General features: G+C 38.4%; 1 protein-coding gene across 8 annotated transcripts; it reads right to left on the reverse strand.

Annotated features, from left to right (window-relative positions):
* Positions 1-1,216: 1,216 nt before the first annotated feature.
* Positions 1,217-26,124, reverse strand: golga2 (golgin A2). 8 transcript variants are annotated; one of them, XM_053485391.1, is made up of 28 exons: positions 26,039-26,124; positions 21,990-22,112; positions 21,723-21,803; positions 17,438-17,578; positions 16,995-17,047; positions 15,779-15,842; positions 15,479-15,541; positions 13,613-13,693; positions 13,110-13,148; positions 11,608-11,670; positions 11,380-11,473; positions 10,933-11,039; positions 10,721-10,779; positions 10,457-10,598; positions 10,274-10,363; positions 8,883-8,990; positions 8,708-8,795; positions 8,438-8,574; positions 7,124-7,342; positions 6,924-7,037; positions 6,600-6,824; positions 5,507-5,606; positions 5,320-5,408; positions 5,072-5,228; positions 4,751-4,918; positions 4,548-4,654; positions 3,995-4,163; positions 1,217-3,527 (listed from the first exon to the last, which is right to left on the reverse strand). In XM_053485391.1, the coding sequence occupies exons 1-28, from the start codon at positions 26,084-26,086 to the stop codon at positions 3,262-3,264; spliced, it is 3,195 nt and encodes a 1,064-aa protein (XP_053341366.1). In that variant the 5' UTR covers positions 26,087-26,124; the 3' UTR covers positions 1,217-3,261. The 8 variants fall into 8 exon arrangements, with proteins under 8 accessions (XP_053341366.1, XP_053341367.1, XP_053341369.1 ...); XM_053485392.1 differs by having other exon boundaries at positions 16,995-17,044; positions 26,039-26,086; XM_053485394.1 differs by lacking the exon at positions 21,723-21,803 and having other exon boundaries at positions 26,039-26,086.
* Between the last annotated feature and the right edge of the window lie 1,209 nt (positions 26,125-27,333).

Below are 27,333 nucleotides of genomic sequence, written 5' to 3' on the forward strand. Positions count from 1 at the left end.
TTTATTATTATTATGACTATTCCAATAACCAAATTATTACTAATAAATAAATAAAATACAAATACTTTAATAACACGGGAGTTAGTGTGTTACATACAGTAGCATGCTATATGGTGCATAATCCTGTGTATTACAGCAACTTTTTTATTTGTCACGCGGTGGATTTTTCAAATATAAACAAATATGACTGTTTTTAAATAAAACAATAAGACAAGGCTACAATTTTTAACAGTAGTTAGGGCTCTATTGAATACATTCGGCAGGTGGCAGTAAAAAGTACTCAGACCTGCAGTAATTAAAAGAATGTAAAAATATGTTGCTTTAAATTTTAAACGTTATTGCTTATAAAAATGAAGACCGTGTCACTATTTTTACAGTAACAATTAGGGACAGGAATGACCACGGATCACCTAAAACAATACCACTGTACCTACTGTAGGCGGCGATTCGATTTGTATTAAGGTTGCTAGTATCATGATTTTATAAATATAAATGATACAATATATATACAGTGCACCACCTTTACCACCTTTAAGGAAAAAGAAAAATCCATTTTGGCGCCAGTGCAGCAATAAACCAAATTTTTGCATATGGAACTGATGAGCCTGTTTTCATAGCTTTTTATAACAAAAAATATATAATTTAGGTTGCTGGTAAAACATATTTTTAGGGTAATGGTGATATGAAGTAGATCTTATGAAATAAAAATTTATGGAAGGAGTGTAAAGTATCAAGCTTTATAACTGTTGAGTAGAGCCCATGACATGCAACATGAAAGTAGTTCAGCTTAATGAGATCGAAAAGTGTCCCGGGTTTCGTGTGCCTACATGCAAACGTGTACAAGTTATCCGTTAAAACCTCATGTGACTCTCAAGTTCTTAGGCTTCCTAATGACAGCAGATTCCAACTCGTCTGCTGATTTTTAATGACTTTTTGACCATGTTATGCTGATGTCATAGTGCTTGGGCGCTAAAGAACAAGAGGGCCCTTCACACTCTATGACAACGTTGGGCTGAGGGCATAGTGCTTGGCCCTAACAAGGTAAAACTGAGGTTGGAGAGGCGAAAGACTGTTTATATCCGCTATACCATTAGTGAGAACAAGAAGGAACTTTCTCACAACTCAACACTCTCCATGATATTTTTCTAATATCAGAACATCCCCAAGTGTTTTAATTCTGATCCTGATACAAAAACACACAAAGAGAAACACCAGCTCTTAATTGCCCAGGTTTATTTAGCAGGAACCAAAAAAAAAAAAAAAAAAAAAAGCTTAAGGAAAAAAAAACAAACTAAATCTGAATCAACTTTGATTTTCTTATTACTCCTTCATTGTGTTGAATTAGAAGTTTAGTGTAAGTACATATTCCAAATAAATATTATTTCCATTTACCTTGTAATCATTAAATCAGACACCACACCCACTTCTTCAGCCTGCCCACTTGCATTGTCTTCAAGCATCTATTCTTTTTTTCTTCTACAGTAGGCAGGTACTAATAGTTTTAAATTTTAAATTCATATCCATTTCCCACACACCAGTTTAAATATACAGTATGTTACACAGTTACACTATTTACACGTGTATTACAAGCGCCATACATAATCCTCTCACTTGTCAATCAGAAAAGATTAGAAAGGTTTTTTTTTCTTTCTAGTGGGGTGTTGGCTGCGCAGGAAGACGAGCGCATTTTCAAACTATAGAAAAGGAAATGTATAAAAAAAAGGAGAAAGAAATGGAGACCCCTCAAGGAAACTTGTCCGTTTCATTCTGTACATTCACTTTCGAAACACACACACACACACACACACACACACACACACACACACCAGGGGAGATAAAGATCAAAGTGCTTGGTTGTAGCTCAAGTCTGTCTCAATGCTTCCACACGTTCAACACACTTCCAGTTCTTCTTATTGTTTAATTACAAGTTTTAGTGCATCAGCGCGGTACATGTCGCTCATCTCAAACCGGATCGGAGGCTGTGCTCGTCTTTCTGTAAACCTCTCCACACAACTACAAATGGTACAAAGGGCTATGTATATACACACACAAAAATTTTACAACTTTAGACGTTTCCTCATCTATCTTTCAAGCCTTGAAACTCTCAGCCACCCGAAACGCACCAGGCATCATAGAGTTCACCACTTCACTGCACACCGTCTTCACACACTTGCACAATAAAAGCAGCTATTTTAGAGCATGTCCACACACTTAACATGTGTGGGACTTTGGAATGACACACACACTCCAAGCGAGCTCTGAGCTCTGAGTGTGAGGGGTGTGTTTTAGATTTTAATTTGTTCTTCTTAGTTTCAATCTTTTTCTGAGGACAAAACTGATCCGAATGAACGTGAATATTTCCTGTAACTTTTGCGCACAATCTTGTGCTCTATACAACTTGCCGGACCCTTTAAATCCAATACTCTTTCAACATACTGTAACAAAAAACTGAATACTCCAGTTAACACTAACCACGCTTTCGACATTTTACATAATACCTCCTTTGTACGTGCAGGATGCCTGACCAAACCTTTACTTACGCTACGTTTTTATCGTTTTTTTTAGAGTAGCTTCACCTGTATTTGTATGTCTCCATGTGAGAAAAGTCAAGAATGGAGGAGCTGAAGTGAAATTTCTAAAATTGTTCATGTCGACCTGGAGGCCCAAGTCTATAATCGATGAAGATATTTTATTTTAGTCTTTCACATAAGCAAAAATTCTGCATAGTTCATTTACCTTTAAATAAACCAAAAAGATTGTGAATGCGAAGCGGACAAACAGCAGGCTGGCAGATTAAATTTCGTAGACGAGAACGGGAACGTGATAATTTTTTTACATTCCCGGCATTGTGGGTCAGACACCTCTCTATTGCACTGAATGTTCAGGGGGATTAAAATATAAAAAAGTGGAACCCAATAAAAGCATATAGAAGATAGAGCAACGTCAACCCCTGGATCTCGGGTTAGATTTAGGTTTATATAAAAGCTTTTTGCGATATTCTTATAACGAATAAACCGTTATCAACTAAGGAAACTGAAAGAGCTCATAGAGATAAAGAAGCCTTCACACCCAACACCAGAACCTTCGGAAACAAGTGTAAATATAAACACTGAATGCCCACACACTCAACTCCAGTTACATCATGCGAGTCTTAACGTTTATCTGTGCAAAAAAGGCGACAGAGAGATAGAGAGAGAAAGAGAGAGAAAGGGGGGGAAGCGGGAGGTCTTCTTTCCATCAAGTGCGCTTAAGGAGAGGCTTTCAGATCACCATGATCTTGACTTCATCGTTCTCGTCAGGCTTGTAGAAGAACGGGATGCAAGGGTTCTCTCCGATGAACGGCGGCGGCTGCGTTTCAGGGCCCTGCATCTCCTGGATGAGCTGCATGATCTGCCGAGCCGTGCCGTCCTCTCTGGGCCTCAGTGACGATCCGACAGGGGGGTCGAGTCGATCCTGTGGGCCTTCTTCGTCTGTTCTCGTCTGCATTTCTGGATCCACAGCGACAGCCGTGCTCATCTCCATAGATACTAGAGGGAGAGAAAGAGAAAGACATTAATTTAAGAGAGACCAAATAAAGTGAAGTTGGTGTTCTCCAATAAAAAATTAAAATAAAAGTTTGCATTGGCATCTTGTCATAGTTGTTGTCCCAGGACATCATCTCCCTATTCTTACTACAACCAGACAGAACTTTTGTCTCACTAATACATCTGTACATACTTGCATTTATATGAATCTTTTTTTTTTATAGAAATACCATATTTTTTTATAGCTAAAAGTTTTGTACACTTTTATTATTCTTATTTGGATTTTTCCTATTTTTTTTTATAAACTGTTGTTTTCTTTTATTATATTCTTATTTCACATTCTTTACTGGAATACTCTATTTTTTTTTTTTATTCTTAGACCATGGCCGGTCATATAAGCATTTCATCATACTGTGTATGTGACAAAAAATTTATTTATTTCAATAAAAAAAAAAATTTATTTAATTTACCAGGCCCATCCACAGCATCCAGCTCCAGATGCGTCTCTGCAGACGGGACAGCGTCCTCTCCAGCTGGCATAAAGTCAGGATTATTGATGGCACTCATGTAGCGGGTGTACCACTCGTTCCTCTCCCCGACGAGACGCATCACTAGATCCTGCAGCTCTGACAACTTCGTCTATGAAAAAAAAAAGGAGAGAGAGAGAATGAGACTGAGCTAAAAATGTAATTAAGAGACATTACAACACCTTTATTTACCAGCAATCTACGTTTGGGCACCTTTTTAAGGTATATCAATGTATTGTCTACCAAGATATAGGATGGGACGCAACAGTTTATATAGCATAATTTGGAATTTTATTTTAATAACAAAAAGGGCTCATGACTTCTCACATCTATTTGACTTGGATCTGAGCACTTAGCACTCAAGATATACAGCATATTGTGAATAGAAAATTAGCCTAAAATACCTAGATATAATCTTTGGTCCATATCACTCATCCCAATTGCAAAAAAAAAAAAAAAAAAAAAAAAAAAAAAAAATACAGGGGGAAAACAGTACCTTCATCTCCTCTTTGTCTCTCGCCAGCCTGCTAATGTACTCCTCCTTCTCAATGTGCCTCTGCTTCATAATCGCTCTCTGGTTTTGATATAGTGCAATGTACTCGCCTAAAAAAAACATTTACAGACGTAATTAAAAAGAAACAAAAAGGTGTGTGATCACATTATATATCTCTGAAACCCCTGTGCCTATTGTATCCTCACCGATCGTATCGGTTTCTCCAGACAGCTGAATGCAGCGATGCTCCAGCTCCTCCACTCTCTCCTTCAAGTCTGCCTTCTCCTGCATTAAGCTGGTGAATCTCTCCTGGAGCTTCTCCATGGCACCCCGAAGTCCCTCGTGTACCTCCACAGGAACACTATCTGTACTTCCTGCATAGAAATTCCCAGTTAGAGTACAATATTTCCTATACATTATATATATATATATATATATATATATATATATATATATATATATATATATATATATATATAAACTGAAATTGGATGAGTTTCCTCCCAGGCTCAATGCTGGGTCCTGACCTGTTTCAGAACCTGTGCTGTGGTGATGATGCTCGTGTCGCATACTGGCCACTTGGTGCATTGCAGCCTGGTGTAACCTCCTCTCCTCTTCTAACCTGCGCATGATTTCATCCCGTTCGTCTTCAAGACGAGACAGAGCCGAGTGCAGAAACTCCTCCTGTTACAAAAGTTACACAAAAGCTTCGATTTGAAGTTGGCTTCAAACTTACTTGTCCTGATCATTTATTAGTCTAAACGGCTAGTGTTACCATTTCCTCTTTGCTCTCGAAGTCCTCTGGGATGGCTATGGTTGATTTCTGGAAGGTTTCTGGTAGGGAACTACTTTCCACTCCGTCACCTTGACAAACACCAGTGTGTCGTTCAGTGATTTAATGTTACAACATACAACATGCTTTTTAAATTATTATTTTTTTTTAACTTTTTTTTTAGACTTACCCTGATCCCTGAGTGATGTATTTAAAGAAGAGCTATTCAGAAGCTCCTGAACCTCTGTTTTAAGCTGCTCGTTATCCCTGGCCAGCTGGTCTAGTCTCTCCTGAGAGAAATACAAAACTCTAGTATTAGAGAGGATCATATAGCTTCCTTCCCCCCCCTACAAAGTTAGAACATTAGGTCACGAACAATATATTTAAAACTGGATTACTAGAACAAATCCTACGACAATGATTTGTACTACTGTTCTGATTCAATGTTAGTACTTAGACTATTTTTTAGGGTTGGGTACTGAAAACCGGTGCCAATACGGCACCGGTACCTATATAACCGGTATGTACCGGACCAAAACAGAACGCGGATTTCGGTGCCTCATTTCGGTGCCACTTAAATGCCTAATCTGTCGATTTAAATATTTGTTCTCTGGGGCTATGATGACACAGTTCTAATAAGCATCAGATTCATCAACACACGATCGCTAGTAAAATTTAAATACTGCATTCATTGGGTGTCAGAAATGATCAGGAAAAAAAAAATTCTTTCCTTAATTAAAAAAAATCTTGATAATACAAATCCAAAACATGGTTGCAGTAATGTTACAGTCTAATTTAATTTTGTAGATTAAAAGTTTATTAGATTGGATTAAAAAAAAAAAAAAAAAAAAAAAAAAAGCACGAATCATCAGGAAATGAGAGACCACCCGAGATGCGCGTAAATGCTGCAACTAATGTTACACTTGCTCTGACGGCAGCAGGTGGTCTACCGCTATCTTAGCTTGCTAAATTAAACAACTTTCGTTAAAATGCCTAAAAACTAAACGGTCGAAAGTGTAGCTACATTTCACAAAAAAGGATCTCGACACCCGGATGTGCAGCAAATGCTTTACAGCATTCATGCTAACAAATGGTCAAACGATTCATAAAATACTAATGTAACAAGGATGTAACAATCTTGAGTCATCCACCATAATTTTGTGGATTTTGTAAAGTATCGGTTCAGGCACCGCTTTGGCACCAGTACCGTTTTAAAAGTATCGATTTGGCACTGCATATGTGGTTTAATGAATCCTTATACTTTGCCCTGAAGCATGACTGACCTGGGCCTCCTGCAGCTGCAAATGGCTCTGCTCTAGCTGCACTTTGCCCTGCACTTCATCGTGCTGCAGTCGGTCCATCAGCTGCGTCTGGTGCAGGAACTGCTTATGAAGCTGCTCCCGTTCAGAAAGTAACTGCTGGTAACCAGACGAGTATTGCTGCAGGTGGGCCAGGTACTGATCCCTCTGCTCCTGGAGAGCCGAACACTCCTGGATCCGCTCGGTCATCTGACAGAGCACGAGGAGGAAAAAAGAAATTGTATCAACAAAGATGCCGGCTGCTTAACCTAAATGACTATCTTTAAAAGAATAAAAATGTTTGTGAACCTGCTCTTTGGCATTATGGAGATCCTCCTGCAGCTGGCCCATCTTACGAGCGATCTCTTTTTTCACATGCTGCTCCGACTGCAGAGCGCTAGTGAGCTCCATATTCTCGTTAGTCTAGGAAGTAAGGAAATTATATACTCACTTTACTTCCTTACTTTTAATCTCTCTCTTTCTCAAACGTGAGCACATGCTTAACCTACCAGCTTGACGAAGCCGTTCTGCAGCTCAGCCAGCTGGTCTTTGAGCTCGCGGTTCTGAGCGAGGGCTCGGCTGATGGTGGCCTTGTCGCTCTGAACGTCCTCCAGGATGCGCAGTTTGTCGTGAGCCTCCTCGGCCGCGCGCTGCGCCTGCGTCTCCAGCTCCTCCAGCCGCGTCTCCTGCTCCTGCACCAACCGGCTCAGCTGCTCGTTATCCCGAACCTGCAACGGAGCATCAACAGCAAAAAACAGATGTAAACAATGTTGTTGTTTTTTTTCGAGGGGTTGGGGGAGAATCAGGAATTCTCATTTCAAGTGCTGGGAATCCTTTCTTTACCATCCCTGGCACTCTACTCTCTCAAACTAAGCTGCCACTAAAGAAATAGGGGCTGATAATTTTACCCCAGGGTATGCTCTAACTGCTATGCTCTAATGGTGCTCTAACTGCAAAGAAGAAAACTGTAAATGTTAAAACGATAAGTGTTAAAAGGAAAAAAGGAAAACTGCGAAATCCAAAATAAAACGCAGAAAACGCCTTTGATTGAAGTAGGGCTGTAGCTATCGAATATTTTAGTAATCGAGTATTCTACAAAAAATTTTATTGATTAAGTAATCAGATAAAATGCACTTTTGCTTAATTAAACAGCAATGTAAAATATATAAGAGAAGCAAAGATTAATTGGTTTTCTTTTTAGAAAAGTCAACTTTTAATTTTTAAATGCATACAGCATTTTTATCAAAAATAAACATTGTCATTATTCACAATACAAGGAATGGCTTAAAGTTGACTGAGATGAAGTCCATTACAGTGCCATACATACTTATTTTAAAGTCTTTTCTCAGATGCAAAAACGAAAGATATTTCAAATGACTTTAATCATCAAAAAAATCATTATCGCTCCTGTCCATTTTTCAGCCTGCAACAGAACGCTCCATCAAATCTATACGCAGCGAACTGTTTGCGTCTCCTTTCACTTTGTGGGTGACGTTAGCGCTACTTCTTCGTCGGTGTTTCGTCTGTGTTTACCGCCGGAAGCGCGCTGTGTCACGCCAAACAAATAAATTGTGCAAAAACATAGCTTTTAAAAGTCGTTTAAAAAAAAAAGTTACTTGAGGAATCGTTTTAGCCCTAGATTGAAGTCATCTATCACGTTTGAACAAATTATTATGAGAAGACCCGACTACGAGGCTCCCAGAGCCTGAAGTTGATCAGCTTATCCTTAAATTAAACCTGAACCGACTCATCAGCTCACACCATGAGGTCATCTTGTCTCCACTAAACGCAGCTCCACTGTAACATGAGCTTTCTCTAGGTACCTGCGCTTGGTACTGCATGCTAAGAGCGTCTCTCTCCTGCTGCAGGGTGTGGATGCTCTCCTGCAGGTCCAGCTCCTTCTCCGAGGGTCCTGTGGATTGAGACGTGGCCAGGCTCTCCTGTTCCTGAGACACCAAAACTGATGGACAACCAAGCAGACACAGTCAAGTTTATATACATCCTTCCATGAAATGCATTCGACAGAATCCGAGTGTGAATTTTAATCAGATGAATACTCTTTACATTATTAACTGCATTTTAAAATTGTAGACCTGCTGCTTTTTTCAGCTCCGTGATCTGTTCCTGCAGCTCCTGGATCTGAGCGGCGCTCCTTTCCCTCTCCTGTGACATCAGATTCACCTGGACACCACGACCAACAAGATGAGTCACACGCTCAAGTTCTCTGGTTGTTCGTGTCTGTGTGTGTGTCTGTAGAAAGGATTGTACCTGAGCGAGAAGTTGCTCGGTTTTGTCTTTCCAGATTCGTCCCTCTTCCTGAATCTGTTCAGCGTACTGGTCTCGCTCTCTCTGTAGCTGCGCCACCGACTCCACGAGCTACAACACAACGGATACAGGATAGTATAAAACAGCTGTATTTAACTATTTGAGTAAAACACTGCACTGTTTCAATTCACAAACGAATCCTTTTGTGTTTCGTCCGCAGTGATACGGATGCTGACTATGACTTGGAAGATTTTAGTGTTAAATTTGACAACGTTGGTTAATTTTAAATGACACGCCGCTTTTGTAATTTATTTGCAGACAATATGAGACAATGAGTTAATCTTGAACTTTAACCCCATGATCTCTTCTTAGGAGCAGATCTATTTTAGATATTTTATTAATTTTTTTTTTTTTTGCCGTTTGCCTTGAGCGTCGCTTGTGCATATCTTCAGAAATTAAACATGACATATGCATTTTAAACAGTTGGGGCAGTGAAGTCAGCAGGCATGACAAAAATGGTACAAAAATATCCCCGAAAAAATATTTGCTCACATGCCATCACATGCACATGAACTTAACCATTCATGACATCCAATTCTTAAACCATAGGGTTTAATAATATCATGTTGGTCCACCTGCTCATCTGTGTCTTTATGGACCGTGGAACAAGAAGGGGCCGTGCCCTAACTGTTTCCACAAAGCTTGGAGCATGAAACTGTACAAAATGTCTTGATATGCTGAAGCATTAAGCGTTCGTTTCAATGGAAATATGGGGCCGAGCCCAACTCCTGAAATACAACCCCGCACCAGTTCCGACACGACAGATCACCAGTGCACAAAGCACAGATGAGCGAGTTTGGTGTGGAAGAACTTGACTGGGAGTCCTGACCTCCACACCTTTGGAAAGAATTATAGCGAAGACTGAGTGGACGAGCCACACCTTTTCGTCCGACGTCATTAGTGTCTGACCTCACAAATGCGCTTTTGGAAGAACGGTTTAAAATTCCCATAAACACACTCCTGAACTTTGTGGAAAACCTTCTCAGATAAGTTGAAGTGATTATAGCTGTGAAAGTGGGCGGGGCCAACACCGTATTAAACCCTATGGATTAAGAACTGAATGTTACTCAAGTTCATATGCATGTGAAGGCAGGCGAGCGAATACTTTTGGCTATATAGTGTATGTACTACCTAAAAATACTGACACGGGAACTAAAGCTCCTCGGACGTTGCCATGTTGGTTTACTTCGTGCAAAACAAATATAAAATACTGTATATGCGCAAGTATGCGATTAAATGCCTGCACAATGTTGCCAGGTGACTACACAAACATGTGGTTTACCAGGAAATACATTTTTGCAATTATACTGCAGACAACACACACACACACACACCTGGGCGGTGTGAACCTCAAGCTGATGCTTTTCTTCCATGAGTAGTTGCACCTGTTGGTGCTCAGACGGAGCGCCGGACTGACTGGAGAACTAACAAAGAGGAAAAAAAAAAAATTCAGATCAGTCAACAACATAAGCACTGGCATGAAAATTAAGCTTTGGTGTAGATGATATTCGCGTCACCTGCTGCAGCATAACGTCAGCCATTTCCAGGCGCTTGCGCAGTTCGTCCAGCTCCAGACCCAACGCGCTGTTCTCACTCGCTTTTAACTTCAGCTGTTCTGCCAGCTCAGAGCCCTGCTGCTTCATCTCATCATTCATGTTACTGGGAGAGAAAGAAGTGCATACACAAGCAGGAAAAGGGATTAGACCTGCAAATACTACTTCCATTAAAGGAAGAAAAAAAAAAAAAAAAAAAAAAAAAAAACCAATTATACCGTGACTTACTTTAACCTGAAGATTTCCAGTCTCAGGCTGTCCCTGTCCTTCTCCAGTTCTTTATTATGCTGTTCATGTTAAATGGAATTAGACATCATAAAAACAAAATCTTAGGTTTGTATCATTATATAAGAGGTTTGAATAACATAATAGAGATAAAAAAAATTGTATATATGAGCGAGATGAGCTTTTTTTTTTTTTTTTTTATGTCGATGCTGCACCTTCTCAAACTGTTTCTGCTGCGTGGACACCGTGGATAAAGTCCGCTCCAGCTCGGACACCCTCTGCTTGCTGGCGTGCAGCCGATTATTCAGTTCCTCTGCCTCTTCTAAGAGAGTTTTGATTAAAACAAATTCAAAATTCAAATTTTTTTCTGTCATATACACAGTCATACGCAGTACGATATGCAGTGAAATGCTTATACGACCCCCAGTGAGCTTAAAAAATAAAACTTATATGTAAGAAATAAATACGAATAAAAAGAAATATGTTTATTTTAACTAGTAAAATAAACTGTACAAATAAGGGCATAATAAAAAATATTACTAAATATAGAAATATAGGGGAAAAAATAACATTTTATTTACATAAATTTGTAAAATTTTAAAAGTGACAATGGTTGTGCAACATTTAGTATCTTGTTTGTAAATGCTCTCACACACACACACCTGTCTTTTGGCGTGCTGCTTGCTGTGTAAACGACAAGGCGGTCTGCAGTTCAGACTTCTCGGACACCAGAATGCCGATCGTCTGGATGTGAACCTAGAAGTGTAGGAACGTTTGTTTCATACTCAACAAACGACATCACGCTATTCGTCTCGTTGCACGAAAACGCTGTATCCTTGATACAGTCGTCAGAATCTTAAATATAAAAGATTAAAATCTTTATAATCTACCTGCAGCTGTTCACGCATAGCCCCTTGTTCCTTAGCGAACCTCTGTTCGAAATCTTTCCGCTCCTGAAACAGAAAATTTTTTTTTTGTGTTTTTAAGGGACACAAACTGCAAATATAGTTGCAAGCAACGATGAGGGCCCAAGCACTCAGAGCCATCGCCAAATCACATACTATACAGCGTTAGAGGTGAGGTGTGTGTGACATGTGGATGTGTGTTAACATTAGTGATGTGTGTGTTAGTATGTGTGTGATGTGTGTGTGAGACATGTGACTTGTTAGGGTGTGTGGGTGTGTGTGTTTCTGCGTGCTGACATGTGAGACGGATATGCGTGTGTTAAAATTTGTGATGAGTAATGTACATGAGTATGAGTGTGTGTGTATATGTGCATGTGTGTCTGTGTGAGTGTAAGAGTGTTAACATTGTAATACAAGTGTGTTTGTGCATCCTGAGAGAAGTGTGTGGGTGTCAGTGTTAACAATTTGTAACGTGTGTGTGTGTATGTGTGCATGTGTGTCATGTACGAGTGTGTGCGTGAGAGAGTGTTAACATTTGTGATGTGTACGTGTGTCAAACTATGATGTTACTCAATGTGATTGGAAAAATAAATCATTAGTTAATCTCAAAAATTCAACAGATGGCGCTGTACATTTTTAAATACACACTTATGAACACGATCTCAGGTCTTTATTCCACACACACTTCACAGTACAGTGGAACCTTGCTGCGAGTAACACGGTTTGCGAGTGTTCCGCAAGAAGAGCAAAGATTTTTAATAATTTTTTACTTGGAAAACGAACAAATCTTGTTTTGACGCCGAATGTCACGTGATCACAACTGAGCCAACGTTTTTCCTCTCTCCTGTGCTGCGGAATTGTGGGTAATCGTCTCCCCTGCTGGGTCTTAGTGCGCGTGGCGGGCGGGCGGAAATTGTTTATTTTTCCAATAGAACAGTGTTTCCGTTGTGTGTGTGTGTGAGAAAAGAGTGGAGTAAGGGCAACTGTGTAAGACAAGAAGGGGGAAAAGGGGACTTACTTTAGATTCACACACACACAGCGCACAAACGGAAACACTTACAGTATCTATCAGGATTTATTTTAAAGGTAAACTGCAGGTTAATTTGTTTTATTTTTACTTAATATTTTATGTTAATTATTTTTATGTATTTATTTTTGGGGCTGTGGAACGAATAATTAGAGTTTCCATTATTTCTTTTGGGGAAATTTGCTTTGATTTGCAAGTGTTTTTAAATATGAGCCCGTAATCCTATTATGCTCGTAACCCAAGGTTCCACTGTAACACGTAAAAATTTTAGTTCATTCCAAAAATTCAACAGATAGCGCTGTACATTTCTTTAACATGCTTATGAGTGTGCAATTCCACGTGTGGGGGGTGTCGTGGGCACATCCAGTGCGTATCATGCTTACATGTGCAATACATCAGAATTAAATTTCTTCCGGCCACAAAAAAAAAGTGTGCATTTGAGATTTTAATGGATGTTTACCTTCTGCATCTGCTCAGACAGCTCCTGAGACTGCTTCGTCTAAAGTATAGAAAAAAAACATACAGCTGTTATTATGGAAAGCACTTAGGAAAGAGTCGATGTTGTGACTGGAGGACGGCGAATAAAACAAACAGAGGAAACAGTTAAAGACAAGAGACAAGAGGCAAGAATAAAGCTTTGCAACAGGAAAGGAGTCAGATCATTTAGACCTGAAATCCGGACAAGCAACGAAACCTGTCAGCTTTGTTAATGGAACGTTAATGAAAAACTCAAAGAAAATTAGTACGAGTTTAAAGAAAACAGAAACACAACCAAAACAATGATAACACGTTGCCCGAGCATGCTTTGAGGTGCTTTACTCAGTGTGTAAGTGTGTACGCAGCTGATGTGCAATAAGGCGGTGAATAAAGCCAGGTGTTTCACAGCCTGAGAAAGCGACATGGCATAAACACCCATACGCTACACACATCACTACTCCTTACACTCCTTTCAGACACCCTTACCAGTGTCTCTATCTTTGCAGTGAGCTGGGAGTTTTTTAGGGTGCTGGAGTCCAGCGCGGCTGCCAGCTCCTGGTTTCGATTCTGAACGTGCAGGCATGCAGAGAGAAACAGAGAGGAATGAGAAAGGTCAAACAGAAATGGCAAAAAATAAAAATAAAAAAACAAATGAAAATCATTTATGACAAAAAAATAATTTGGTTTTAGAGAAGTGACGTATGAAGTGGTGCATCCTGATTAAGGATTAAAATCATATCGGGTGGCAACGGATCTCTTTCTTTTTTTTTTTTTTTAAATAGTATTTATTATAGTATAAACTAATACAATAAATAGCATAAATAAGCGATTATAAAAAAAAAAATGAGAGGCTCTTAAATCCCCTAAACAATCCGATGCTGTGGGAAATATTTTGCGTAAACCAACCGAGACAAGACCACAGTGTTATTTTTTATTATTTTTTTTTTATCACTGTGTGTTCGTCATACATTGCAGCTTTAACAAACAATGAAACTGATGGACTTTTAGAGCAGCTGCTATGATTTTACACAAAACTGTATTATCTATGACGTATCATGCCCCTTATCTGACACTTGCTGCTACACACATAAATAAATACTTTCTTTCCACAGTTACTTTTTGTGCGAAAACTAAAAACCACAGGCTTTGGTTTCTGTATTTGTCTGCTGTCAGATTTAATTTTTAGTTGTAGTTAAAATGTGGGTTTTTTTCTTTTTCTAAAAACTCCAAGTATACACCTGCCATAACGACACTTTCTAAGGTTGCTAATGGTGATGTTGAAGGTCATCTGGCTTCTCTTGTCATAATGCTAGCAGATAAAGGTATGACAGTAGCCTTGACCGATTGGTTAACCCTGCATTTTTTCCCACCAAGGGACACCAACTTCCTCCTGGCTTTCCTTGCCATGGATTGTCAAAGTTTGATAATGCTTTAAAGATAGCCTCATCTAATAGAAAAAAGGGGGAAAAAAAATGAGGCCACTTAGCCTGGCTTTCTCCTTAGGAGTGCAATACACAATTTCACCACATAACATATAGGGGGGCGCTGTTTCACTCACTGTGAAATACTTCATGAAAAATGGGGAAGAGATGGCAGTCAGCAACAGCACAGAGCAGTTTATTATTGAAACAAAGTGTTTTAATGAACAAAAAAAAACAAAGACAAGTACAGTCTGAAAAACTGATAAAACCCGTCTTCTCTTGGCCTCCAGGAGAAAAAAAAAAACCAATTATATCCTTTCAAAACCTTTCAACTTTCCATGCAATGATAAACATAAAAATCTCTTATCTTTGCTTTCTACTAATGTAATGATTTGAAACATTTAGCTGCTTCTTTCATTCAGGCTGTTATTATTTTTTTTTTTTAAAGAATATCATGATAGCTGCAATATAAAAACATATTCGGACATAATTTATCCCAATATCGACATCATAACATCACTGAGGCCAACTGACAGTAGTGCACTGTGCAAAGAATTATTATTTTTAAAAAAGCATTACATTATTACATATTAGCCTACGGACCATAATTTGATCTCAGATGTAATAAATATCCATTCTTTAAAATATATAAACTTTAAATAAAGGCAAATAATTTCACACAGACTGCGATCTTTTTTTTTTTTTTTTGCTCTGCAATATATTTGTGTTCCTTTTTAAAAATCTGATTGACATTGGAAAGCTCTTGTGTCTAGGACATTGAACTCAGCATGGTTTGAGGAATGTGTGTGCTTTAGTATTGCAGTTCACATGGTGATTTAAAAAAAAAAAACTAACATAAAATAAGTCTGATTACTCAACTTTTTAAGGCGATTATAAACCATCTACATTTACAGTGTTTACTCTGACGTACCTCCAGGTCTCTTTCACTGACAGGCGATGATCCAGTCTCACCATTAACATATGACGACGGTGACTGAAGTAAAGACATGACGAACACACAAAAACAACAAAACCATCACTGCTCATGTTCTGGTATTAATTTATTTTTAATCAATCTGCCTTTATTAGTATAATATGGTAATGTGGTCCTGTCTACAAAATCCTGTTTGGTTTTCATTCTTCTAAAGAGATATAGATCTAGATAGTTATAAGAAACAGAAATCTTATGGACAACCTTTTTTTTTTTTTTTTTTATAAGGTAACTCCTCACCTCAGCCAGGAGGCCATTGAGCTGCTGAGAGAGCTGCCTTAAACTCTCTGTGGACGTCAGCGGCCTGGGAAACACAAGGAAAAAGCACAAAGACGATGAGCTCAAGAACACAAAAGTGTGACACAATGGTCTGTATTCAGAGCTAGGTGGAGTAAAGAGTACACACACACACACACACACAGGTATTTAGATCTTAGAGCTAGCCATGGCATAATATTCAACTTTTGACTGAAGCAGTATCTTCACTGTCATTCAGGACAGAAAACTTTAGAGTGAATTAATTATGGAAGAATCTGACTGGGTGTAAAATATGGACTAGAGATTATGCAGGTGGAGGGGGGGGGGCACAAACACCTAGATTGTAAAAAAAAACCTCATACGAAATTCTAAATCCTTAACATTAATTGCAAATTTTATTATATACCCAAAAAGGTGATCTACATTAAAAAACAAAAAAACAAAACCTGAATTAAAGTCGCCCCCCGAAATTTGCAGGCATTACGCTCCTAAAGCACTCTGAAAATGCAAAGTTTGGATGTGGTAAGAAAATGCTTATAAAAGCCCATTTTCATAGCTTAAACCCTAAACATGCTCCCAAAACACTTTAATTTAATTTCAAACTCAGATTAATACATTACCCTTAAAGAAAAAAAAAGGTTTTCTTTAAAACAAGTACTGAAGGGTAAATACGGTATTTACATAATTCAACCGTCCCAAGCTCTACAGTCATTTTGCGTTCTCTTTACAGTACAAAATCTTTTTTTTTTTACAGTATATTTTAGATGGAAAATTAGCTGAATTTACGTTAATATTTATGTTACAAAATCAGTACATTTTATCGTTCTTAATAATTTAGCGTTAAAAACACAAAAAAAAATTGCAGATGATATTTGTGGTCTCCGAGAAATTGCGGAAGTCTCGGTGCACAATTGTTAGTATTTGGTTCTAAGGAAAAATCCGCAAACGACTAAGGGACGCAAACTCCTAACAGGGAAGTGTAGAAAAAATACTTAACATTTTCACAGTACAAATATCATTCCCCCAATGTAGCTACCCACATTTTGACCTTGTGTGAGCAGCTTAATCTTATTGTTCCATTAAATGTGTCCTCCGTCTTATCCTTTCCGGCCTTTTTTTTTTTGTGATATCTTATCATCCTTGGGTATATGTAGTGACTGAGAAACGCACTAAACAAGAGAGGACTGCATAAACATACCTGTTTTCCTCCAGGGAGTCCTCATCACCATTGGTATCCAGTTCGTAGTTCTGCTGAAGGTGCAGATGGAGAGGGGAAAAAAGAAGAAGAAGAAGAAAAAAAAAAGGTAAATATGACACAATGATAAAGACAGCGGTAAGAGATGAGGATTTATTTAAAAATAAATAAATATCATCTCCAGCAGACAAAACAATACTTATAGCTGTACAGCAGACATAGCAAAAATAAAAATAAAAATATCCAGCAATCAGAAACGATTTGAAAAAAAAATAAAAAATAATGAACATTTAAGAATTAGTTGGCTTGGGACACAAGACATAAAGAGCCACTAAAGCCTGGTTTTTAAAGCCACAGATTAAGCCTGTTTTTTTAAATACATCAGCAAGAATTATTTTAGGCTTTTGGGCTGCGCTCAGAAAACCAGGCCGAGACATCGGACAGACCTGCGGGTCAGTGCTGTCAGTGACGCACTCCGTGTTAGTAGCAGCGGGGAGGTTAGGAACAGGAGAGCAGCGATCGGGTTCTCCTGCATCCTCCTGCAGCTGAGAAATCGGGGACTCCCGCGCCCCCAGTTCGCCATGGTCCTGACACATCACACACATACACACACAACATATAACACCACACACATAAGCGCGATGCTGAAACTGCAAGCTGTTAGAGCATTAACAGAAACCAAGCACTGCAGCTTCCAGATACACGTGTAAATACAAAATGTTTTTTCTAATTGGTTAATAAGCTGCACAACTGCAAAGACTGCCAGGCATGTTATATACATCAAATGATCACATTAATCGCATGTTAAATTAAGCTGTAGGAGTTCAGATCAATCATCTATATCCATCTCTTCATCCAGTAATTTACACAGGCGTCCATCTAACTGCATGAACATCCACAAATACATACGGTACCAGTCAAAAGTTTGGACACACCATATACTTCCATGGTCTTTCCTGATTTTTCTTTCTTTCTACATTTTGTATCCAAAACACACAATAATCTCCTCTAAATAGTTATTTGATATTGACATGCATTTGCTAATTCTGCTCTGTAAAGCTTCATAATGGCTCTAATCAACAACGGCTCTAATTAACAAAATTCTGTTTGTTAATTGCTGATTTTTAAGGCTGGTAACTTTAAATGAACTTCTCCTTGCTTTCCTGGGAAGCTCTTCATGAGAGACAGTTTCATCATGGTGCTTGATGGGTTTTGCAAACACACTCGACACAATACTGTTCTTGTGAGGACCGTTCCAGAACAGCCAACATTCGTGTCTTAAAATAACGACTAACTGTTGATTTTACTTAATTACATAATGATCACATAATGTGTGCTTTGAAATCTCCAATATTGTTGCAGAAAGTAGGAAATATATTACAAAAAGAATTGAATTAGAAAGTATATGCAACTTTAAGTAACTTAAGTAACTTTTGACTAGTGATGAATCGAAATGAAAATTCTGGGCCGAAACCAAAACCGAAAATTTAGGGTGCACTTGGTGAAAACCGAAACTGGCTTCTTTTAATGAACTTAAAATTTTTTAAAACACATTTACTCTATATACAGAGCACTTAGATCGTTAGGATCGAGTCAGTCCACTTTTAGCCATTATGCTGCCCACAGCTTCCAGTAGAGATCAGATTTGCTAAAACATTAGTCACATTTTAATCCAGACTTAAAACACATCTGTTTAGATTTGCATTTATTAAATAAGCACTGTGCTACGTCTAAACTGACTGCACTTTGTATTTTATGTTTATCTTATATTTTTAACAGTTATATTTTGATTCTAAACAAAATTAAGTAGTTTTAAAAGTGTAATCACAAACTGTTTTTATTCCCATTTTAAATCAAATTTGAAATAAGTTTTATTTCTATTATTCTCTATTTTCTTTTCTGGTTATTTTCTTTTCTTTTAGGTAAAGCACTTTGAATTACCATTGTGTATGAGATGTGCTATACAAATAAACTTGCCTAGCCTATATTTGGTTTTTTTTATTGCTTGAATTGAATGATTCTGTCATTAAAAACTACAAACCAATAGAACAATAAACTTTTATTTTCAGTAAAATAACAACAGTAAAAAATGACAGTAAAATAAATATGAACAAAAAAAAAAAAACAATACCGAATCAAATTATTCTTTAAATAAAATTGTTTTTGTACCAGTTGTGCACACAGTTATCTGTACTTAAAAACAGAATAACAGTTGGTCTCTATTCTGCTGCTGCACTGAAACAATGTTTTACTTACATTTTAACTTGCGAAACAATGCAAAACAACAAGGCAAAACCAGCAACCGAACTTAACCCAAACTATAAACAACACAGCTCATGTAGCCTTAGGAAACAGTTGTGCAGTGCTATACAAATTTTAATATACTGCTATGCACACAGAAAATTGGACTGCTGTTTATTTAAGCAAATGTGGCAGGTTTTTCTTTTAAGAACAAAAGTTGCTCAGCTTTTTAGCTGGACAGACGTTTCCTCTTCTCATTAAGAACATGAGATGCTACACTGCAGATAAATACCTGTGTGCAATCCGTGCAAGCAATGGAAAGCGGTCTTTGTTCGAGTGCCAGTAGTCGAGGGGATTGTCACTTCTGGCAATCTGCAGTTCAGCTAAATAGGAGTCTAGTTGTTGGGCAACTGCGCTTGTTCCATCACCACTTTAAAATACTTCCATACGGCCGACTTGCTTTGTCTTTGATGACCAGACGCGTGATAACAGCTCCGGCGTGAGTGAAATCTAACGCGTGCTGCTCGAGGATGGGAGGGGCAGGCGACATTCATTTTCAGCTTATGTTTTTTATTTATTTATTTATTTCGGCCATTTTAAACAAAGATTTTTGGTACTTTTGACTGGTACTGTACATCTATCTATCCATCAACATAAAAACACATCTGCACAGAAAGCCATTCAGACACCTATCTATCAATCGATCCATCCATTCACTTATGTATCCATTCATCCATCTGTCCAAAGAGGAAACCATCTATCCATCCATTCACGTATACAACCAAGAATCCATCCATCCAAGAACATCCATTGGCATCAATCCCATCCATCTATTCACATGGGCACCCATCCATCTGCACAAGGACGCATTTATCTACTTAGGCATCCAGACCTCTATCCAAATAGGAGTCCATCCATCTACTCAATTAGGCATCCATCCAGCTCCATACCCACCATCCCATCCGCTAATTTAGTCATCAATTCACACTGACATCCACCTTTATATCCATCCACCAAGGCATCCATTCAGTCATACACACAGAAAGCATTCTATCCATGCACACAAATCATAATCCTTAGGTTTTGATATGATGTTGGCCCCGTCCACTTTGCACCTATAACAGTTTCAACTCTTCTGGGAAGCCTTTCCACAAGGTTTAGGAGTGTGTTAATGAGAAATTCCACCAGAAGCGCATTTGTGAGGTTAGACACTGATGTTGGATAAAAAGGCCTGGCTTGTCTTCTCAATCTCGGTTCTAATTCATCCCAAAGGTGTTATCAGCTTTAGGTCAGGACTCCTAGTCAAGTTTTTCCACACCAAACTCGCTCATCTGTGTCTTTATGAACCGCGCTTTGTGCGCAGTCATGTTAGAACAGGAAGGGGACGTCCTTAAATTGTTCCCACAAACTCGTTCGAGTGTGAAATTTCCAAAATGTCTTGAAGCATTAAGAGTTCCTTTCACTGGAGATAAGGGGCTGAGCACAATAACTGAAAAACAACCCAACACCGGTTCCAACAAGACATGGTTGAACTTCTGGAAGAATGGTCAAAGATCCCCATAAACACACTCCTAAACCTCGTGGAAAGCCTTCCCAGAAGAGTTGAAGCTGCTACAGAGGCAAAGGGTGGACCAACATCATATTAAACTCCATGGATTAGGAATGGGATGTAACTCAAGTTCATACAGTATACTGTATGTGAAGGCATCTATTAAATCATCCATCCATTTGCACAGCAATCCATCTGCAAAACTGCTATTTCACAATCACCGCAATTTCTTGCCTGACTGGATGAACTAGATGAGAGTCTGGATAAGCGCACTAATTCACATACATGAATCCTAAACCTACATTATAATATTAGACACCTTATCCAGGTCCTTTTACGTAATATGGTTTCTTTTCTCTAACACATCTCCCAGCTACATGTTTTACATTTAGGCATTTGGCAGACGCTCTTATCCAGAGCGACTTACTTTTTTTTTTTTTTTTTTTTTTTTTTAAGCAAAGCATTCAAATTATTAAAAATATTTATTTATTATTATTCTTTTTTAAGTCACTTGAATTAACGTGTGTATTACATTTACAAAAACAGTGTAGATGATAAATAGCTGCTTTACACAGAGAGCAGAAAGGAACGTGGAAGTGAGCAATCCAGCAATGATCAAACCTTAACATACGGGACACTGCAGTATAAATAGAAGCAAAAAAAAAACAAAAAAACACAGCATTTCCATGCGAGCAGTAAGCAAAGCAGAGCTGTAAGCTTTCCTGCTAAAGGCCACACCGTATCAGATATAGCATGCTGTTTATACAGTAACACCTGATAGAGCTGAGCTACAAAAACATAAGCCGGGAGGAAAAAGGAAAAAAAAAAGAGCCCCAAGTAACAGCAAAATACATAAATCTGTGCATGCAGAAAGAACTGGAGATCAGGGAAAGAAAAGAAAAATCAGATGGAAGAACGGAAAGGAAAGAGGACCAGCTCACCTGGCTGTTGAGCAAAGGAGGAAGAGCTACTCCGTTAGTCAGACTAAGATCAGACACCATAACTTTGAGAATATTCCCAATCTATGGGAGAAGGAAAAGGAGGAGTGAAAGAGGAGGAGTGAACGAGGGAAGTGTCTGAGACAAGTGAAAAGGTAAGACAGAGATACAAAAGTTAAAATAAAAAATAAATAAAAAAGGGAAAGGACTGGAGATTTCTTAAGGTCTGCTCTCCATGGCTGTAATCAACAATGCTGTGCAGAGACTCACGTGTTCTGGTGAGTGTCTGTCCGAGGTCTGGGTTTCTCCCTGACCCCCTCCTTTCACCTTCCTCTTCTTCTTCGGTCCAGTGTTGACTGGGGGCAGTGTGCTCTTTTGCTGAAACTCTTTCAGCTGTCAATCAGAAACAAAGAGACAAATAATTTATTTTATTTTTATTTATTTTTTTTTTTTAAATGGTGCATATGCCAGTTACCTAAAATCGAGCAGTCACACCCATTAAAAACTGCTCTTGTGCCAGTGCACACTGTGATGTAATCATGGGTGGGTTTAATGTATAATTATGCTCTCTGGTGGAGTTCTAGCAAGGGTAATGAATTTACCGATCTTTAAACCTTTCTCCAAAGACAAAAACTAAAACAAGTTTTTAAGAAAGAATAAAATAAGTACATTTGTATTATAAATATTAAAGCATCTTAAAAACTAGTTTGAGAACCTCCAGCAAACACTGAACAGGCGAGAGCCAGCTGAGTAAAGTGCTCAGGAGGGTTATACTGCTTCAGACGTTCAAGAAGATCGAAATAATTCAGATCAAATAATTCAGAACTTTAAACGTCACAACATGATCAGAGTGGCTTGGTGTCATTTTTTTCTTATTTACTTTTTTTAGGTAATGACAGAGGGAAAAAAAAGAAGACAAGAAAAGAAGAAGTCTAATCTAGAAGTGACTCAACATAATCATGCTTTGTCCTGGTGGAATTTATTGAATGGCCCATTATTTTAAGAGCTGTTCTGCTCAATCTAGCTGAGGTAGTGCTTATAAATTATCAGTAGAAAAATGCAGACAGAAACATGGTGTTCAAGAATTGGACAGGCATTAAAATGGCAAAATTTAAATGGGCCTAAATTAGAACCTTGTGAGATACCACTGCACATTTCTTTAGTTAATTCTGTGAACCTCCTAACAGTCAGTCAGATAACGAACGCATAAAAAGTGCAGAATTTGCTATCCAAGTTACATTCATGATGTTTTATACAGGGTCTAATGAATTCACTAAATTAATACATACTGCAACTCATATCATAAAATACTAAAATAATTAATACACACTAGGGCTGTAGCTATCGAATATTTTAGTAATCAAGTATTCTACCAAAAATTTAATATATTCAACAGCAATGTAAAATATATAAGAGAAACAAAGGTTAATTGGTTTTCTTTTTAGAAAAATCTGCTTTTATTTTTTAAATGCATACAGCATTTTATCAAAAATAAACATTGTCATTATTCACAATACAAGGAATAGCTTAAAGTTTACTGAGATGAATTAAGTGCATTACAGTGCCATACATTCTTATTTAAAGTCGTTAATAATAATAATATTTTTTTTTAAATGACTTTAAGTATCAAAAAATAAACTAAGGCACACATTAAAATAAATAATTATACAAAAACACTAAGTTGTGCAACTTAACTTTCAGAACTAAAGTTTCGAAATCTACAGCTCAGGCATAACATAAGCCTTTACTGACTTCTTATTGGAATGCTTTGTGATGGCATTTAAGATGCAAAAATCCATAGACAGGAACAAGAGTCCATACATTGTACGCATGTGTTAGAATGTGTTTTAGAATATAAATGTCTCTCTTGGACCTGTGTGCACACTAGTCTTTAAAGGAGCATGTGACTCCAATGATGAAAGGTAAGCATGTCAACATGCTCCGAACTGAGGCTTTCCCTGCGCTTTGAAGCAATGTTTCTTGCTGCTGAAAACATTTTTCATTGCTAATTTTTTTATCGCTCCCTTCCATTTTGCAGCCTTCAACAGAACGCTCTCTCAAATCAATACATAGCTAACTGTTTGCGTCTCCTTTCGCTTTGGGTGACGTAAGCGCTTCTTCTTTGTCAGTGTTTACAGGCGGCTTGCATCCGGAAGCGCGCTACGCACGGCAAACAAATAATTGCGCAAAAACATAACGCAAGCTTTTAAAATTTATTAAAAAAAGGCTTTGAGGCTAAAGATTTTGCCTCGATAATTTTTTGTAATCCAATTACTCGAGGAATCGTTTAATTCCTAATATACACTTTGCAGGCAAGAAAACCTCAACCATGGTTTGGATAGGATAAGAAATAGAACATAGCTGATTATTTTTAAAGGTCTATCTAAAAGGAGAAAATTATTGCTATTTTCATCATGTCCTTGTTGCATGCATTTTATTTTGTCCACTTGCTATCCGGCACATCCGGACAGACCAAATGGGACAAATACTCCCCACCCTGGAGATGTAGCCAGCGTTTCCAAGGGGTCAGGTTGCAAGCACCATTCACACACTACTGGCAATTTGGGAACACCAATTAGCCTAATCTGCATGTCTTTCGCCAGTAGGAGGAAACCGGTGTACCCGGAAAAAAACACATTAAACACGACGAGAACATGCAAGCTCAACGCACACAGACAGCAACATGGTGTTCGAGAACTGGACAATGGAGGTGCAAGGCGACCGTGCTAACCACTACACCGCCATGCTGTCACAACAAATCCAACACCTCATAATTTAGCTTTGTCCTGATGTCTTGTGCAGGAGTAACTCAGCAATTAAGGCACTGAACTATGTTCGAGAAGATGCCAGGTTCAAACCCCACACCCACTGTGGGGCCCTTGAGCAAGGCTCTTAACCCTCTACTGCTCATGTGTATAATGAGATAATTTTAAAAAGTTCAATTCTAGGTAAGTCACTGTAATGTCAAATATCGTCTTTAAATCTGGTTCCTCTTGAACTTGCTTCCGCGTGTAATCAGGTGTCTTTTGGAAATCAGGGGTGGCTTAGTGGATAAGGCCTTGAACTACAGATCGGACGGTCCCAGGTTCAAACCCCAAGCGAGGCTATTAACCCTCACTTGTTTAGATGTAAAAATAAATAAATAAATAAAAGAGATAAAATGTAAGTCGCTCTGAATAAGGGAATCTGCCAAAAGCTCAAATGCTAATGTATATCTGGTAATGTTGTCAGTGCAGTGTATGTGTCGTATTGTTCTTGAAGGTATGTTTTTCTGGAGTCATCCATAACATGTAAACCTTCTCAGGACCTTGACGTTTTCTGATGTGTTAATTAAAAACTTGAATCCTCAATTCTAACACATCTCCATTGTATGCAGGCTATGCAACAACTCCAGCAAGTGTAACAGCTGTCATGGGAGGTGGCTAGCATCTGATAAAATCTGTCACAACTTAAATTCCTCTGTTCTAGTCCAGCTAGAGAACTCAAGACAGTTCTCATGAAGCAGAAAAACTCATCAGGCTCAAACAACATGCACATTTCACACCCTGCTCTTGGTCCTGGGTCCTAATGTCACCTGATTAAACTGAGAATGCAGACATTTTTAGCAGGTCAAGTTCTCTCAGGCTGGGCATTAAGAAATCTCATAACCTTTAACTAATATGTATTTTAAGTTTATTTTACTTCTTAACCAAAGTAAGAGCAAAATATTTAATGTTTACTTTGGAAATACAATCACTGTCTGATAAAACATAAAATATGCCCTGGCTGAGGAAGGCAACTACACAGCTAGCGTTTAAAATATTTTATCAAATGATTCAGGACAAATCTAAACAAATTACATGATGATTAACAGACACAGCAGTTCACCAAGTTAACTGTCTTGTCATAACGTTAATCCTGTTACTGGAGCCAAACCCAACCATGTCCAACAGCACACAAGACATCAGCGTTAGCTTTTACATTTCAAAACAAACCAAAGATATTAACCTATATACATATTAAATAACCTCACTTCAGCAGTTTTCTGCTCGCACAGTCGCCAACAGGAAGCGGCCTGAAATCAGCTAATTAAACGCGAACTCAGTGCTAGCTGTCATAAAGGCCGCGGCTGAATCCCCGACCTCGATTTAAACAGACAAGCCGCGAACATGCGACGCCAGGGCGGGGAACTCTCACGGGCTCACCCGCAGACGTGGAAACGTCAACCGTAGGCAAGAGACAACCTTTTCATTCCGATTTTCCTTTTGTTTGCACTTAAATAGTGGAAATGCAATATGCGGTGTTGTGTGTAGAAAGAAAAAAATGTGACCAAAACAAACCTTTTTCTTTGCTGCGGCGAGTTTAATTTGCCTGCTCTGGTCAGCCATCGTCGTCCCGGCACCACGTCATCAAGTTTAACATCCGGGTCCTGTGGAGATCCGGATTTCTCCACCTCAGGAATTAAAGCTACTTCCTATTACTTCTTCTTCTCCTCCTCCTCCTTCTCGCTTTAATGATGTGTTTATATTTTACCTCAGCGTTTTGCAGCAAATGTATAGTCATTTTAATGGCTGAAAGTTTAAACTTGGAAGTCTTTTTAATATGCAATATATTTCACAAAGGTTTCTAAAAGTTGTGCGAATCACGTGATGAGTAACACGGCTTACATAGAGGTTGTGTTCACACTTGACAAGTTCGGTTCGATTAAAACCGTGAAACATTGTGGTGCGGTTGCTCTGTAAGTGCGATTCAGTTAAACAAATGTGAACGCCATCATCCGAACTGAGACCGCTTGAAAAGGTGTAACTCGGTCCGCTGCCAAACGAACGCAATTGATATGTGAACGCAATACGGACCAAGAGATATCAATTTTCCGCGTTTACGAACATATCTCTTGGTCCGTGGAGCGTTCAAATTTCGAACCGAGTCTGCTCAGTTAGCACTAGCGTGTTTAGCTGTTGTTGAATTTGTAGGAATAGTTAAAAGGTTAAAACTAAAAATAAGCCGATAAGATTTAATGTAATCAGTGATATTATTATTTCAGGTTTAAGCCCACATGTCTGCCTGTCTCGAACAAATAGATCCGATAAACCAAGAAACCGGACCTACAAGTGTGGGAACACCCAGAGTTAAAATGAAAAAGAGACAAGAATCGTGTAACTTTCTTACCTTTTTAATGACACAAAGTTCAATTCAATTCAATAAAATTTTATTTGTGTAGCGCTTTTAACAATTCTCATTGTCGCAAAGCAGCTTTACACAATCAAAAGGATTATTTAAATTTGTATGGAATGTAAATGTGTATGAATCAAAATGGTCAGATAGTCTCTGATGAGCAAGCCAAGGGCGACAGTGGCAAGGAAAAACTCCCTGAGATGGCCAGAAAGAAACCTTAACTGGAACCAGACTCAACAGGGAACCCATCCTCATTTGGGTGAAACGGAGAGCAGGAATTGATCTGCATTTATACTGTGTGTTAGGTGGAAGGCAGTTCGGTAAAATAGTTGATGTTAATATTGAGTCCAGGTAGTTATTGAAGGCTCAGGTGGACTTGTATGAATTTTCAGTCCTGAACTATGGAGCAACTGGAGCCAAGTCAAGTCCTAAGAGAAACGAAGTGAATATATAAGAACAA

Source organism: Clarias gariepinus, chromosome 24 (genome assembly GCF_024256425.1).
Source record: "Clarias gariepinus isolate MV-2021 ecotype Netherlands chromosome 24, CGAR_prim_01v2, whole genome shotgun sequence".
NCBI lineage: Eukaryota > Metazoa > Chordata > Actinopteri > Siluriformes > Clariidae > Clarias > Clarias gariepinus.